Source organism: Ptychodera flava, chromosome 19, assembly GCF_041260155.1.
Source record: "Ptychodera flava strain L36383 chromosome 19, AS_Pfla_20210202, whole genome shotgun sequence".
Taxonomy (NCBI): Eukaryota; Metazoa; Hemichordata; class Enteropneusta; family Ptychoderidae; genus Ptychodera; species Ptychodera flava.
The window spans coordinates 35,164,558-35,182,032 of NC_091946.1; the positions used below are offsets into that span (position 1 = coordinate 35,164,558).

The window sequence follows — 17,475 nt, forward strand, 5'->3', positions numbered from 1 at the left end:
TCATAAAGTAATATTCAGTATACACTAACCACAGCATGCACGAAATAAATAATGAATGCTTATTGCACCATGTTGACAATATGGAAAACGGTAAAATGCCAAAGTTTTTCTCATTTTCAGCGACACTTAGAATAAAAGAAATTATGGTATTCAACTTGAAGTTGAGTATACGGGTATTGATACTTTTTAGTAATTTAAGTTATCAATTAATGTGTTTAGACACATTAATTGTAATCGAACCATGACACTTCGACTTAAAAGTACTTTCCTGCAATCTTACTGTGTTACTCAGCTGACTGGATGGAAATGAGAGATGCTGTCAGGCGGTGATATTCATATTGTGTTCATGGCAAGCTATAAACATATGCTATATGGCTGTGATTAAGGAAGGAAAACTATATTTTTTCTAAGATAACTAATTTTCTGAAATGCTTGTCCAGTTGGATTTCTATGTAAAAAGTGAATTTGAGCCCTGTGTTTTGTCACTCCATCGGTATACGTGAGGTCCACTGACGCTACGTCGCCTACGGTGTGTCCATGTTCGGGTATGCCTTGATAAGACAAATGGCAGTCAGTGAAGCTGTTTGTCAAAAAATTGTTCGCAAATGGTTTGTTGGCAGGAGGCATTTATTTTATTTTATTAGTTGGCGGGGAAGATGACATGTTGTGTCAGGGGAAAGATGTAGTTCTTTATTATTTTATCACTTTGTTCTCTATGAACGGTGATGGAGGGACTGTTGTGTATTCATTTGTGATTTTACGCAACGAAAGCAACACGATCGAAGCAACAACAACTTAGTAGCTTCTACTTTATCAGCAAATAGTAACATAAGCTTAAACACAAACACAAAAAACAACAATAAGATAGTCTATATATAAATTACATGTATCAAAGTCAGCAGATTTATCAAAGTCATATGCGTACTTTTCAAGTTGGCAATGGCGAATTCAGCAATTACTATTTGAGTCACAATTTAGAAAGTGCTTTTAGGAGGGTCGTGTTATATATTCACCCGGAGTTCCACTCACCCTGTCCATGATAAGTGAAAGCTCCCTTGACCATAACTTTCCAGTCCTTGTCAATTAACGAAGCCGGAAACTGCTGCTGGTATAATGACTATTCCACAATAGCGATATCGAATAGCCAAATCACTTTGTTCACTGGGAACGTGAAATCATACAAGGGATGGGTGGTAAGTCCGCTCCCTCAAGACAACATCCCCCCCCCCGAAAATACTTAGGTTGAGGTTTTATGATAATAAGGGGTCAACAACGAAAATATGGATGGGGTGCTCAAATGTGGAAAAAAGGTGCGAATAAAAGACCATTTTAAAACTACTTTTCGGCTAAACTCGCTACTTTTGAAAAAAATGGGCCTACTTCACATGGCTGACATCTAAGAATAGGTTGAATTTTGCGAAGACAAATATGCATATTGTTCTAATTCGAAAGAAATATATGACAACAGCGGAGAAAAGGTCGCATGTCGTCATTGTTACCATCCTAATTTTCCATTAATCTGGTGACAATCTGGTGACAGAGTCTACATATTAGTAAAATACATGATAATGTGCACGCAGTGAAGGAGAAGAAATCCACTTCTATAAAGACCACGACACTTTAGGTTGGTATATAAAATTTTATCAGCAGTATCATACTCCAACGTATTAAAATAAAATGAACAATAGCAACAAGAAATCTGTGCTCAGACCAAGACAGCCCCTTCCCCGCCCCACCCCTGGGGACGGACATATCTGCCCTTATGCAGCATGCGCACATGGCGCTGCCCTCACGCTCTTGTGCGCCGTACTTTCGTTACCGTGTACAGCGCCACCAACGCAGATTGAGCTGAACCACTTCCTCTGAAACCAGGAAGCGACGCCATTTTAGCCAGTATCTTTGTTGCGTTGATCAGCTAACGTGACTCAAAGACGACGGGCAACTGGGTTGGCTGCACTCAAGATATCAACCCAAACTTAAGAAGACATTCCGTTTTCGATAAAATGGAAGCCGAATACGAAGGAAGTGAAGGTAAGAACCCGAAGAAAGCAGAGAAGCCGTTCTCGACATCAACAATGATTTCCTCGCGTGTACTGTGAAACACTGTGCAGACCTATACTGCAGTGTGTATCAATACTAGTTTCAGTGCGCCGCTTGTCAGACTCGGAGATGTCAGATTTTGGCTTTAACATATTCACCAGAAATATTTGTTAGTTTTGTGTCATTCATGCTTGGCTGTCCTCGAGCACGCCCGGTACAGCAGGCAGTGCAGCGGCACTGGTTTACCACTGGTGCCAAGCCATTGGTCAGAAGCCCTACAACTACTTACAAGAGGATGCGATCAACCTCAGCATAGGTCACAGCACATCGTAGAAAATGATAAGTTATGATAAATCCAGTGATTTTGATAAGTGTCTGGTATGTGAATGAATGCTGACTTTGATTTGCCAGACCTCTAACTCTCACATATGCCAAGTCAGCAAAACGGGCATTGACTATTGAGCCAAAACCTGTGCACATTTCCCCTTCTTCATGATCAGCACGATATGCTAGGGTTAAGCAACTGTAGATTATAAAATACTAGTATCCAAGTCTTTGTTAAAGTGCAACATATTTTGCATATCGTGGCTCACTTTTTTCCACCAACTTGACCTGATGGGGTGACACATGAACTTGGCAGGATAAAGGCTAACTTTAGTGATTACTGGTTGGTATATTGTTGTTGGCTGGTCGCATGAGGTAGAAGTGATCCGTTAATGCAGTCTACAGTCCGTTGCATAAACGTCCATCATAGTAACTGTTCATTGCATAACTGTGCCTTTCCCTAACTTATGATTTCCAGTTAAGTGTTGCTATTGGGTCAAATTAGTGAAAACTTGCGAAGGATTAACATCTCATGGACACTGTAACATATTTCTACTGACTTGACCATGTAAACGCCCTGATCTAATTCACCCCATTGTCCTGTACATTAAGTTGTATATAGGTCTACCCCATCATAAAGATCAAACATAAATATGATGATTTCCGTTGTCTTCTCTTACCAAGATGTGTAGAAATATAGTGATCTTTGTTGACATCACATTTTAGCATGTGTGAGTATGATATCACTGGATGCTGTACTCTTTACACCATATTTGAATGAGCAGAGCGGAAGATGGTTGACATCTGTTTGAAATCTTTTGTTCTTTTTCAGGAGGCAGTACACCGGTCCAGGATGAATATGAAGATGATGGGGTTGAGCAGCCAGAGGAGGGGGAAGAGGAGGAGGAAGAAGAGGAAGTTGAAGAAACGGCAGGGGACTTAGAGGTAAGGCCAAGTCCCATTACTCACGAGAAAAGTTCATAGACTATGGTGTTCATTTTACTTGAAGTATCTCATCCAAAATGGTATTGCACTTTTTTCATAAGAATTTTTTCACCTTTTGCCAACAGGAGGGAGAATACAGATCTGACAATGAATCTGAAGGGGAGGTGCAGTCTGACCAAGAGGAGGGGAGTGGTGAGGAGAACGAGGGGAGTGAAGCCGCAGAGAGTGATGGGGAGAGACAGAGTGGTAGCGGAGAGGAAGAGGAGGAAGCTGAGGATGCAGGCAGCACAGCCGGTGATGAGGCGGTGAAGAGATGGCCAGTGATAATGAAGATGGCGAGGTTGCCCCTAGTGATGAGGAGCAAGAAGTTGCCAGTGGCGATGAGGAGGATGACGGGAGTGATGCTGAAGGTGAGAGGGAACCTGAGAGTGGTGGTGAGGAGGCAGAGGAGGAGATGGAGGAGACAGCAGAGCAAGGTGGCAGTGACGATGAAGGAGGACAGGCTGACAGTGGGGAGGAAGGAGAGGGGGAGGCTGTCGAGGATCAAGAAGAAGAGGAGGAGGAGGTAGATGCAGAAGAGAGGGGGGATGAGAATGATGAAGAAAATCAGCAAGTGGAAGGGGAGGAAAGTGGAAATGAGTATGGAGAAGAGCGTGTTGACGAGGAACATGAAGCTGCCAGTGGGGATGAGGTTACCGCTGGTAGTGATAGAGAGGATGTAGAAGAGGAACAACACAGTGAGAATGAGGAAGAAGATGGAGAGGTGGAGGAGACGGCAGAGCATGGATCTGGAGAGGAAGATGACCAGGGTGAGGAAGCTGTCTCTCCTGCTGCTGAAGATGAAGCAGAGGGTGATATGGAGGAGGAAGACGGAGAAACTGCAGCTGTGAGGGAAGATGAAGAAGACCAAGGAAGTGCTGAGGAAGAGGAGAGGGTAGAGGATGGAAGTGATGTTGATCAGGGAGTAGATGAAGATGCTGATGAGCCAGAACACAGAGAACAAGATGAAGAGGGTGAGCACAGTGACAATGAGATGGAACATGTTGATCAAGACGCTGAAGATGAAGTAGAAGGAGATAATGAGGAAAGAGAAGAGCAGGATGCAGTGTCATCCGGAGACAAGGAGGAAGCAGAAAGAGAAAGCCCAATATTGGAAGAAGAGGAAGATGGAAATGAAAAGATGGAAGGTTGGTCATTCACTTTCATGATAAACTCTGTAACATGTTCTCAGCAACTGTAAATTGTTTCCTTACACTATAAAATACAACAAGAATGGTATGCCATCAATAGTGCACGAGTTTTTGGAATAAAGACATGATGTATGATGGATTTGCTTTTTGCATCAAAGTGATTTTCAGTTTAACGACTGTACATCTCAACAGATGATAGCATGATGAATTGTAAATTCAGTTAAATTTTAATTTTCCCTCGACATACATAATTTTTTTTAAAAGTTGCTCAAACAAATTCAGTTTTGTAGTACTGGATTTTTCAAGCACTGTTTGTTGAAACTAAAGGTTGCATTACTAGCCTTGCGTAGGCAAAGTCTGAATTTCAAAACGTTTGTACAGATTGAATGACAGGTTAATCAGGTCTAATGACTTTGAATTCAGATGATGAAGACGCAAACTCAGCTGAAGTAGAAAGATCTGATGCTGAGGATGAAGATGCCAAAGACAGGGAGGATGGGGAAGCAGAAGATGGAGAAGACGAGGTTGGACAAGCAGGCAGCAATGATGAGGAAGATGAAGAGGTCAAAGTTTCTAGGAAACGAACCCTTGATAGCAGTGATGATAGCGGAGATGAAAGTGATGAGGAAAAGTAAGTAGTGAGGATTATGATCAATGTAGAGGATATTTCTTGTGGTAAGATACAAGTGTACAGCCACATTGGTCCTGTGCTGTAACACATCCTTAGTTTATGGTCATTGATAACAGTGACATTTGTTTGATATGTAGTGGAGAAAGACTGATTGTTGTGGCGTTCTGTATTTATACAGATAGATTTTGTATATCTCTGTATAATCAGTTATGACATTGTTATTGATACGACTGCATGCATGGCTAGTAACTCATCATCATGTTACCTGCTACAGAATACAGTGATGTACAATACAATATGCAAGAGACTGGGTGAAAAAAAACTTTTCTTGTAAATCTTTGCAAATACAAAAAAATAGTTTGACTGCATAGGTATTGATTATGTATTCTGCACTATTTGTCAGTGTCAAAACCACCACATACAGTTAGAATCCTTTACAGGATCATTAAAGTGTCAGTAGCTGTAACTTTTGATGATTATGTTCACTATTATGAGGTTATTACAAAAATACCGCAAAGGATGCACAATTACATTGGCGCAGCGTATTGCCAACGCAAAGCGGAGGGCGATGCACCGCGCCAACGTCCGAGTGCATCCTTTAGGGTATTTTCGTAATAACCTTATTATTATACATCTTAAATTCCTGACTTGGGCATCAAATGTCAGAGTAGTGACCGTTTTCGTGCAATGTCAACATTTTTCTTCCGATTTTATCGCGCCAGTGTGGAACGCTATCTTGGAGCGCTTCTACAAACTTTGGAGTGTGTGCAGTACACACACACGTACGTACAGAGCGCGCGCGAGACTTGTTCTGGCACTCATCCAAGGGGTCCCTTGAAACCATTCTACAGTGAACGTGCAGATACAGCCGCAGGGGGTGGGGTGCCTTGAAACCGTACGTGTTACGGAACGGGCGTTTCGTACGGCTTTTTTAGCGCACGCAAAATCTTTTGTTCTCGATGGTAGATGTATAATAATTTCATTTTGTATGTCAATTGCAAGTTCTTGTTCTACTCCCTAAAACCATGTTCAACCACCAGCTATTTAGTCCGTCAACACAGCATTTTTATGTGTAAAGTGAACTTGTTTACATTTGAACTCTTCACCAGCATAGAATTCTCTTATTAACAATAACAATGCTCTCTACACTTGTACAGGCTGAGTTGACAAGCTGAACACTGTATCTCAACATGCTTTAGGAAATAGAACAAGAAACTGTAGTTGACATTAAAAAGGTGAAAAATTCTTCAAAAGGTACAAAACTACTGGATCTTAAAATTGTTCTTTGAACTTCGAATTCTGTGAAAGATTGAATGAAATAAGAACAATCACAGTCAGTAAAATCTGTATTTTGATTTAATTGGACATCAAACACAAAATTGCTTCTTTTCTCAGGTCAGAGGTCGGTGAATTGATTGCTGATATTTTTGGATCAAGTGATGAAGAAGAAGAGTTTGAAGTAAGCTAACTTTGAGTAAAATTTACATCTGGGAAACATTTTATGCCAAATTTATACTTTTCTATTTTGTAAGCTGTTGTCAACTGTCACCCTATGGTAATCAATATTTGCTTCCCAAACTTCTTATTTTTGAGCGAGACACATGTCTTCATATAAAGGTCTCCTAGCTATTTCTCATCATAAAGGGTGGAATGTTTTCTTACAAGCCCTTGTCAAAGGAACATCTCTGTTGTGATCATTAACACAGTTCCTTTACTTCATTCAATAATATTGTGATTTTTGAAAGAAATATTATGTCAGGTATGTATCTAATGAATGAAACAATTAAATAATCCCATTGGTATTGGTATTTGCACAAAATATTGTTGACTTTCAGTGATTGAAGTTTGGAAACAAAAAAGCTAAATCTTTGTTAGTAGCTTCCAAGTGCACATGGTCTTGAGCTAACTGTAGTTTTCATAGAGATACGCAAATGTGAAACATTCAGTGTGTTCACATTGTCTTCACCCATACACTCTCCTTTTCTCTATCACCAGGGTTTTGATGCAGCAGATCTTGAAAGCACAGCAAAAAGGAAGAAATCAGGTTAGTCATAGAATTTAGAAATTGTCTCTTACCTTCTGCGTAATTTAGCAGCAGTCTCATGATATAGTTGTGTCTACAAACAGGTTGAAAACCAATCTACTGAAATCATTGTAATTTTTACCTGGTTGCTTAATTAAGGAAGTAAGTAAAGAAAAAGGAAATTGATTATTAAGTAACTCATTTGAATGTTGAAATAATTGTGTACACTAAAAGTGTGAGTCTTTGTTCCCATTTGTCTTTGTGAAAGTCCAATTTTTCTGCCAAATATATTTTGATAGTGATAAAGATTGTAGGCAAATGTGAGAATGTCCTTGTAACTCCAAAAGGAGAGTTATAACAGAAGTGAAAAACTGTAATTAAAATGAAATGACAGAATTGTAAAAAGTGAAATATAATCCATTTGATCCTATTTTCTTTCAGCAATGATTTCATCGGATGAAGATGACGACCTTGGTCTCCAAGAAGAGAAAGAGGAGGCAGAAGGAGAGGGGGAGGATGAAAGTGCTGCCATGGAAACAGAGCAAACAGAGGCACCAGCAACTGCTGCAGAAGGGGAGTATGACTCTGATGAAGGCGACGAGGAGCTTAGAAAACAGTCAAGAAACAATGAGTATGTATTTATTATTCTGTGATTGCAGGATTTCTGTGAATGCCTTCATTGGTTTTATGGAAAGCAAACTCACATTGACTTCAGCCCTAGTCAGCAGGTCATATGTCCAAGCATTAGTGATAATTGTCAAATCATGTACATACATGTAGCAACCAGTGTTAGCTCTAAGTTGCTCTTGCAATATGTTGTAAAACACTTGAAAGCCCAATTAGGCTTATGTTTTTGTATTTTTTTCAATAAGATGGTTTGAAATTGAAAGCAGGTTGTGTAAAATGCTTACCAAAGTGTGACCACAGAATGTTTCCAAGCATTGATAACAAACATACAGCAAAAATTTAAAAAGAAAATAATTTATGACTGTCAAGTCATATCTGGCTGCTGCAAGCAAGTACACAAAAACTGTGAATAAATTAATCAATCAAATCCATCATCTTGTATTGAAATAGTGACCTTCAAAGACAATGTGGCATAATAACAGGAATTAAAAACATTTCTCTTAGGAGTGGATGGTATTTTGTGTAAGTGAAAAATGTGTTTACTTTGTTGCTGTAAGCTTTGGCAGAGTTTAGCAGAGTGGAGATTTTTAAAAATATGGTAGCAATGTTATACTCAGTACGTACTCGTGCTCAGTAATGTAGAGCTTCAGAACTTGGAAAAATTCTGTATGAATGTCATAAGGCCGATGTCTTTGTACTTCCACTTCCATAGGGATTTTGTGTCCGACTTTGATCTCATGATGGCCAGGAAGAAACAGGAGAATAAAGCCAGGAGAAGGCGGCGGCGAGGTGATGACATCATCAACGATAATGATGACATCATTGTTGCCATGGTGAACCAGATGAAAGAAGCTGCCAAAGTAAGTTACTTGCATATGTGTTTCCACAAAGATCACTTTCCACCTGGTCAGCTTTGTTGTTGTTTATTGAAGAAATATTTTGCAGCAGAGTGAATTTGTGCACATTGAAAAGTTTTATAGATCTGGTGAAAAGAACTAAGATTAAATATCAGAACAGGATGAGAGGAAAATATAAGTTGAAAATAAATACAAATCATGCAAATGTGCCAAAAAAACTGATGTACTATAGTTGTTTATTCTCTTCAGAATAGTGCTGAATTTAATTGCAAGGAAACCTTTCATTAGATTCCCGCGAAACATTATGCTACTACACGTTTATATGTATATTTATATTTATGGGATAGGGAACACTGATGTTTATTGGTTATGGTTTGTAAATAATGCATGGAATTTTTGTTTTCTTTCTATTACAGAAAGACAAAGAATTGAATAAATCAGGGAAAGCAGCTGTAAATAAACTTAAAATGTTGCCTTTAGTTTTGTCACAATTAAAAAAGTAAGTAAAAACATATTTAAGGCATTCAAGTTTCTCATAAATAATTGAGAAGTTTATATATAAAATGTAACCTGTCTAAACCAAACCCTGTCTAAACTGGAAACCTGTCTAAACTCAACCCTATGTTAAAAGGACCTCTACAAACAAAACATCTCTCCAGACCGAACAATTTTCTCAGTCCCTGAAGGGTTCACTTTAGACTGTAATTTTAAATCTGATATCATTTGACATTGTCAGAAGCTTAACAGATAGGACAGGCTAGTAAAGACCAGATACCTTGTAACTTTTCTTTTATTTTTGTGAGATTTAATTCTCAAAAGCCATATGTTAGATGTAAGCTATATGATTTATCAACAGTATCAAAATGACAATACAATGGACATAACTCGCCATGTTTGGTAATGTCTGGCAAAACTTTTGTAACAGTTAACTTTTAATGCTGTCTATGGGGACACGAGGCCAAAAATTACTTACCAAATATGTCAACAGTGACCGATTCAAAAGTGTTTACTTTGTTGTGAAAGAAAACTCTATCAATGCTTGCATCTCTGATTTGCATTATGTTGCAGACATCTACTATAATCATAACATCCAACAACATGGACCAGCAACGTCACTTATCACAGAAATAGTAACAATATTAGCAAAGCATAGCCATTGTGTGTATGTGAATTTTGATCCAACTCAAAAGTACTTTCATTAACCATTTGTACATGTTACCAGTTCCTTCTGCATTATCAGGAAGAAAAACTTAGTAAATTATCATTTCTGAAACAGCTTTTCAGGATTACATATCAGTGATATGTGTCTCTCACACGTTGTTTGTGTATTATCTTTCAGACAAGATTTACATGTAGCATTCATAGATTGTGGTATTTTAGCCGCCATACGTGAGTGGCTATCACCACTGCCAGACAGAAGTCTACCACATCTTAGAATCAGAGAAGGTCTTCTGAGAACACTCAGAGAGGTCAGTATACTCATTCATGCCTTATAAGGCAAAATGTAGACTACAGTGTATCTTCATGTCAAATTCTATATTAATTATTATCCAGTAGTCTGACTGTTTACAGCTTAGACCATGGATGATATTTAAAGAGCTCAAGTTCATAGACAATTAGCCAGTTTCATAACCTCTGCATTATTTTTTCGGTGCCGTGAATCCACCAGTTTGACTGTACATTCTAAATCTGCCAACAGTATCCACTGAATTAAGTCCTGAATTGCCTCAGACCCCTGCAAGCCAAAGTATTTATATGTTCTCATGGTAAAATGTTGAATGTTGATAATACATACCACCCGCTGTCACTGTGTCATTGTGAAAGCTGATTCCTTGTTTCTAATCGTAAACTGTTTAATTTTGCATATGACATACCACCCACAGTGGTCATGTTATGTCAATGCAATCGTATTCGGGATCAACAGAAATGTTACGGGGTTCTCACAACATAAAAGGTATACTGTCACCTATTGCCTTAGTTACCATGGAAAGAGAAAATCTAACCAATCACAGATTTTAAGCGGGTGGCAGCTTTTTAAAAACAGCGCCCTCACATGGGCATTTTGAATACAAGGAACGCCCATTTGGGCATATTTAAATCACAGGTGACTGTATACCATTAACCTATGTACCCCAAACACTGATGCAAAATACCAGGATGTTTGTTCATGAAGGGGTCATTCATGACAATAGTGTCCTTCCTCTTGAGACATTTTTCTGACTTCAGTAAGAAATTTTGTTGTCAGACAATTATGATTACACGTAAGCTATACATGTGTTGTTAAATAATGCTACATCAGCAATATCCTCTATACTCAGTAATTCCATCATTTCATGAGAGAGAGAGAGAGAGAGAGAGAGAGAGATACCATCTCTGTCAATATCCTTTCTGCCAGTATTCATTTTGTTTGCTCAGAATAAGTTGGCATATATGTTTCTGGGTATTTGATATACAGCTGCCTGCAGTTGATTCACACACACTGAAAACCAGTGGTATAGGAAGAGCTGTCATGTTTCTCTATAAACATCCAAAAGAATTACGAGTACATCGAGAATTAGCAGGAAAACTTATCAGTAAGTATTACCTCACCGTTCACCCCTTTTTGCATGAATGGATTCACCCTTGTCAGTATTGAAATAAAGGAATAGACCAAGGCAAGGCGGTGAACAGGTAGATATGAGTAAAACATTTAGTTTGACTGAATGTTAAAATTTGTCATCCCTCATTTGGTGCAATATTTTTAGTCCTCTTGAGGAAGACAGGAAAGGTTTCAAATACTGTGGTGCTGATATTTTGTTTTATCATCCAGATGAATGGTCCAGGCCAATTTTCGGTGTTGAAGCAAATTTCAAATCCATGACGAAAGAAGAAAGAGAGGCCAGGGACTATGCACAGATGCCAAAGAGGAGGAGACTCAGGTAAGGCTGGACAAGTTTTAAAAGAACTGAGCTAGATTTCATGAAGTTTTTGTGTATCAAGGAAATAGGACAAGACTGTTTTGATCATCATGACAATAAATAGAAAATTTATCAGTGATGATTTCCTCTCTTGCAGAAAAAAGGGATTGGGATTTATAGATATTTAACCCTTTCACCCCAAGTTCCCTGTATACAGGTCCAACTTTACCATAGAAAACAATGGATTTGGGACAAACCATGGTGGTGAAAGGGTTAAAACTAGTAGCCGTTTCTTGTTATGTTGCCAAAGTATGTTTAGATACACAGTATTCAGCTTGTCAACTCAGTCTGTACGTCTGTAGGCTGGTTTGTTAATATTGACAAGTGAATTCTTGTCTGTATGGACCAGAATGCAAATGTAAACTATAATGTATTCTACATGTACACACTAAATACTAGGTGTTTCAACAAGGTTTTGGGAGTAGAACAAGAACTTGCTATTGACATACACAACAAAAATTGTGAAAAAAATCAAATGTTAAAGCTACTTACCAATGAAATTGTTTCATTGGTTTTGAACACTGTACTAACTGATAATGTTCCATCTTTCTGCTACTAGCTCTGACACGGACAACACAAAACCAAAAACAATAGAGGGCGCATTCCAAGGTGAACAGAAGTAAGTTTCTATTTATATTGTTGTGCACATTGTGGACATGATAATGTTTCCGGATAATATCAAACAAAAATTTTCAGACATCGCTGAACACAAAATATTCTGGCCTAACCACCAGTGCATTTTTCACCTAAAGTAGTGTGCTCTGTTTTTTTTTCATTTTTTTAAAACTTTGTATTTCAGTGACAAAGGTCCATATTTGGCCCGGCAATTTTCCAGCAGATTTCACATCACCTACAGTTTCAGTTGTATAATCCTAATTTTCTTCATAAATACACACATGTTTTGATCACCCATACATAAAAGCCACCACCTCGGTTAATAATCGTTGGAGGAGAGTTTGAATTTCAATGTGCGGTTTGTATTTTTTTTCCTTTTTCAGAGCTCTCAGACCGGGAGACAAAGGCTGGATAGGCCGTGCTAGGGTACCAATGCCATCAACAAAAGATTATGTCGTCAGACCAAAATGGAATGTTTCTGCAGATACTGAGTATGAGAGGGTAAGTGGATGTAGAATAGTAGGGGAAATCTGGTTGGCTGATATTGAATAGTACAGGAAATGTGATTTGCTGTACCAATTGACACTTGTCAATAAGTGGCAATGATATTTGACACACATAGTACTTACCTTGAACACAAACTTAGCTCAAACTTTGACCATACTTAAACCATTCTCATTTACAATCAACATTAAAATCAGGGCCCACCTTGTAAAGTCCTAAATAAGACAAACAAATTACCTAAAATTTACCGATATTTGAAATTCAAAATGGCTGTTTTAGTCTACCGTTTTTTTATTAGGGGAAAATGATAAAACACTTTTTGTACTTGGATTTCACAGTCTATTATAGTGTTATGAATGCAACACAGCTAGTTGTGCTTATGTGGAACTCTAAAACCACATTGTAGGGTAGCTTATACCACCTTTATTTCCACTATAACAATTCATACAAGCTCTGGACAAATCAAGTAAAACAGGCAGATGTTGAATGAACGTGATGGTATCTTGAATAACTTTTAAAAGATTTCTTGTCAATATTAACTGCACTTTTTGACATAGTTAAATTCACAATGATATTCTCATTGTCAGAATTTGAAAATGAATCAGAAACAGAAGCTAACGTTGCATTTTGAATATCAAGTTATCAGTCAAAGCTAAAAAGACTTACTCTACTCTTTTATCAAACTTCGTTTTTGTTAGCTCACATTTGGTTTTACCAATGTGAGTTTATCGTATAGGCTGAAGTCGATGGCGTCTGTATGTATGTGTGTATGTATGTATGTATGTATGTATGTATGTACAGTATGTCCGTCAACATCAAAAACACGCAAACCGCTGCACGTTTCAGCTTGGTATTTGGTGTGTGGATGCATCCTGGGCTATAGATGGGATTTTGTTCAAATGAAGTCTGCATTGCCAAAATTATGCAAATGAGCTTACAAAATGTGAAAATGGTTAAGAATTAATAACTCAAGAACCGCTTTTTTGATTGCTTTGAAAATTTGTGTGCAAGTACCTTAGGTTAACCTTGTACAGTTTTATGAATATTGTGAAGATATCCTTAATTTTGTATTTTTGCTGAATTTTTTTGTGATTTTTCTCATTTTCAGTAAAAATTCTTCTTCTCTGAAACCGCCGGCCCAATCACTCTCAAATTTGGGTTGTCTCTTTGCAAGGGTGTTACTCTTCTAATTTGTTGAAATTATGACAAAATTGGGAAAATTACTATTTTTGTGCAATTTTGTCATTTTTGGTCAAAAAATCTTAGACAGTGTTTCCTTTTTAAAACCCTGGACAGACAGCTTTCATATTTCGTACACAGACGTACAGAGATGACAATAGTTAGATATGTGGAAATTGTCCTGAATATAAAAAATTGTATTTTTAAGACAATATTGTCATTTTGGTCAAGAAAACTTTATCTCAACATTACTTGTTTGATAGCTTTGTAATTTGGTATAAAGTCCCTTGTTTGATAGCTTTGTAATTTGGTATAAAGTCCCGAAAGATGTTATTAGATAAATTTTCTGCTCAAAGTGTTGGAAAACCCCAAAATTTGTATATTTTAGGTACTTTTCTCAGTTTGTGACCTTAAATGACCTATACTTACCCAGGATATGTTGTGAGACAATTTTGAAGGCTGTGAACATAATTTTGTCATATTTGATACCAATTTGTAGGAAAATTTGATCCAGAAAACAAAGCTGAGGTGATTTTTTTCATTTTGGACCAATTTTTGCAACTTTATTATGTAAGACATACAAAAACTGATGAGAAATTTGGATCCAGGATAATTCCAGATGTTGTAATCACCACCCACAGTGGAAGGCATTTCACTATCTGTAACTAACTTAAGTGCTGTTTACATTAGAATGATAACACTCATGGCATGACTTAAAAATCTCCAAGGTTGTAAATGTACTTCCTGTCATTTGGTCTTATGTAATACCAAGGGATGGAACATTTGATATGCAGAAGGGGGTAGGGTTTTTTAGAAGATCAATGATGTAGCATTACTTTTTTACCAGATCCCTTGTGCATTTTTTGCCCAATCCCACCTTTTCTTTTTATCAAGCCTTCTCTGTTTTTCGTTGTTGACATTTGCTTATGTATTTAGGATCTGCTTCTCCCATTGCTATAGAAGTTGATATGCATGTTCCTAAAGATGACATCCAGTACCTAAGTTGGAGACCTTAATTGCTTTTGTCATTCCTGTTTTCCTGGTTTAAATATTTCTCGAATGGACCAATTCAAACCGAATGTGAGCACATAGTGTCCTTGACGGTATTTTTTGTGTTTGTTTTCTTTTTCAGTCATCAAAGAAACAACTGAGTCGGTATGACAAACACATGAGAAAGTTCAAAGAAAAGCAAAGCAGGAGCAAAAACAAAAATCAGCGGGCAGTGAACATTAGCATTGAAGGAAGAAAAATGTCTCTGTAACTGTGCCATGATATCACTGGTGAAAGGTGTGGATGACCTTGGATGTACATTTTGCATTGATTCTCATTTTGATCATCATGTTCCATCAGTGCGACATGGAATCTACAATTCCAATCCCTGAACCTTTTTGTATTAAAGAAGTCTTTTTTCCATTCGGACATGGCTATGATGGAAGCAGATGGCCGTTGAAAAAGTATCAAGTACGGGAGACCAATTTGTGGATAATCCATAGCTACACTTACTCGGAAAATGAGACTTACAGCTCCCATGCCACCACAGCATTTTGACTCATCAGCGACGTTTTCCATGTAGCCAGCGTGCACCTGGTTCAGTCATCAGTTGTTGCCTTTTTGAACCAATCACCTCGTCCGCCTGTGATGACAATGGCATGTTGGCATTGTGTTTGGACCAATCAAACGAAAGTTTATTCCTAAATGGTTTTCTGTGTCAAAAAAGTGCCACTTTACGTAAGGAAGTGTCAATATATTTTACAAAAAGCAGCTTGCAAACACTTAAGTAACTGTTTTACTCATAAGGAACAGAATTTATACATTTCCAGTGTTTTATATGATTTTATGCATTTGATTAGGGTAAATTTAACATACCAGCCTTCACAGATACATGGATGTGACTGCCATCAATTTTAATGTACGTAAAAACAGCCATTCTTTAAAAGAGATGCAATTGCTGAGGAAATATGAGCAGTACAAATACAAAGCATGACAGAATTTAAAAATTCATTTCACCATTTCATTTTCGTGTATTGCTTATCATACAAGCAACATGTTACGACAGAACTTTTGTGAGCATGCACACAGATGTACAGTGTAAAGGCAATCTGCTGTGTATATGTACAGACAACCCCAGACCACAATCACCCTTTCGGGAGGGGTGGGGGTTTGTAGTACCATAAACAGCTCTGCTTGAAAAAATGAAATGGCCGTATTTTATATGAGCAGTGCTTACCACACTCACCCAATAATTACCCTGGAATCCAACAAATTATCATGTTATACGTCTTTCAAAGTTTGCTTCGACCCTTTTCAACTTTGCTTCTTCTGATGTTGTCATGCCAACCTTTTGTAGTATGTTTTATGAAGTGAGGAAATGTATTATTTTATTTTATGTTTGTGCCTTTTTTTAGTTTCTTCGGCTAGGCCATTCCATTATCGGGACAGGGGGTAATGTGCCTTTTTGATCAATAAAAGGCTGACTAATATGAATTTCAGTTTATCAAAAAATGTTTGTCTTAGGTAAATAAAGTTGTTTTAAGAAAATGAAACTGGAGGTAGAAGATTTATTAATGTGATGTGTTTGTGTAATAATGTGCAAGGACGCCAAATTTGCTAGTTTCTCATTACAGACGGCGAATCAGTGTCTGCGTTTGATTTGCGCCACAAGCAGTAAGCTTCAAGCAACCTGCGGTAGCTCTTTGCTTTTAGCTCACAGCTCAAATCAAGCAAGTTCATAGTGCGACTTGTTCTCTTCTTGCACTGACTGGGGTTACAATCAAAGCTAAAAAGTAGGAAGTGAATATTGATGTATATAAAGAGGGCTATGGTCAGGGGATCAGTACTACGGCAGCAATAACAAAGAGATAAATTATCCAGACTGGGGATTCGATTTACAAATATCACAGTGATCTATTTCCAAATTTTTGTTTGAAATTGCACGTATACCTCCTGTTCAGACAGAGTGTGAGAGCGAGGCTTTAGTGCACCAAAAAGATATCACTGAGAAATAGACTGGTCGCAGACACAATGAACACATTAATGTTCAGAAATATAGAAGCACATGAAATAGAGTGATACTGAGATAAAGTGTTTTTTGGTCTTCTAAGAAAGACAAGAACTTTGAATTGAGGCTGAAAACTTAGTCTGGTTTCCTGACCCGTTTTCTACAGTAGAGGGCGTGGGGAAAAATGGGCCCATCTCAACGCCCTCTTCCGTAGAAAACGGGTCAGGGAACCAGACTAGCTGAAAACTATGAAAAATCATAGAGTAAAACAAGAGTTAGACTGACAAATCAATGATTGGGTAGCTCAGTTTTTCCTGGTGCATTTCAGAGTGACCCGGTAAAAATCTTTAACTGGCCCTTTTAAAGAGGAGGCTATGCTGTCTCCCTATTCTAATATTGTAGATTCAAAATCACATGTACATCGTTGCAGTTTTGTTAGAAGAAAGCAGATATGTTACCATGGTTCCCAAACAACGTAGCGGGTTTCCTAAATCATTGTTGGGTCAGACATTGAGAATCAGTGAAAAAAAACAAGGTATCCCACAGATCGACATGTGTGTCCCTGTGTTAAAGCCTCAATAGCTG

The 17,475-nt window shown here is 37.9% G+C and overlaps 1 protein-coding gene across 1 annotated transcript; it reads left to right on the top strand.

Annotated features, from left to right (window-relative positions):
* Positions 1–1,862: 1,862 nt before the first annotated feature.
* LOC139119378 (protein IWS1 homolog) lies at positions 1,863–16,423 on the top strand. Its single transcript, XM_070683171.1, has 16 exons — positions 1,863–2,031; positions 3,197–3,309; positions 3,435–3,614; positions 3,650–4,496; positions 4,923–5,130; positions 6,526–6,589; positions 7,126–7,174; positions 7,595–7,784; positions 8,493–8,640; positions 9,054–9,136; positions 9,977–10,106; positions 11,093–11,210; positions 11,447–11,555; positions 12,154–12,213; positions 12,593–12,710; positions 15,025–16,423. Exons 1-16 carry the CDS (start codon positions 2,004–2,006, stop codon positions 15,151–15,153), a joined length of 2,574 nt encoding a protein of 857 aa, XP_070539272.1. The 5' UTR covers positions 1,863–2,003; the 3' UTR covers positions 15,154–16,423.
* Positions 16,424–17,475: the final 1,052 nt, after the last annotated feature.

Bases quoted from the DNA above. Each gene is read 5' to 3' on its own strand.
- LOC139119378 (XM_070683171.1), top strand. From the start codon at position 2,004: ATGGAAGCCGAATACGAAGGAAGTGAAG. The intron at 3,615-3,649 runs GTGAAGAGATGG...GAAGATGGCGAG, and splicing joins GCACAGCCGGTGATGAGGCG to GTTGCCCCTAGTGATGAGGA. The intron at 6,590-7,125 runs GTAAGCTAACTT...CTCTATCACCAG, and splicing joins ATGAAGAAGAAGAGTTTGAA to GGTTTTGATGCAGCAGATCT.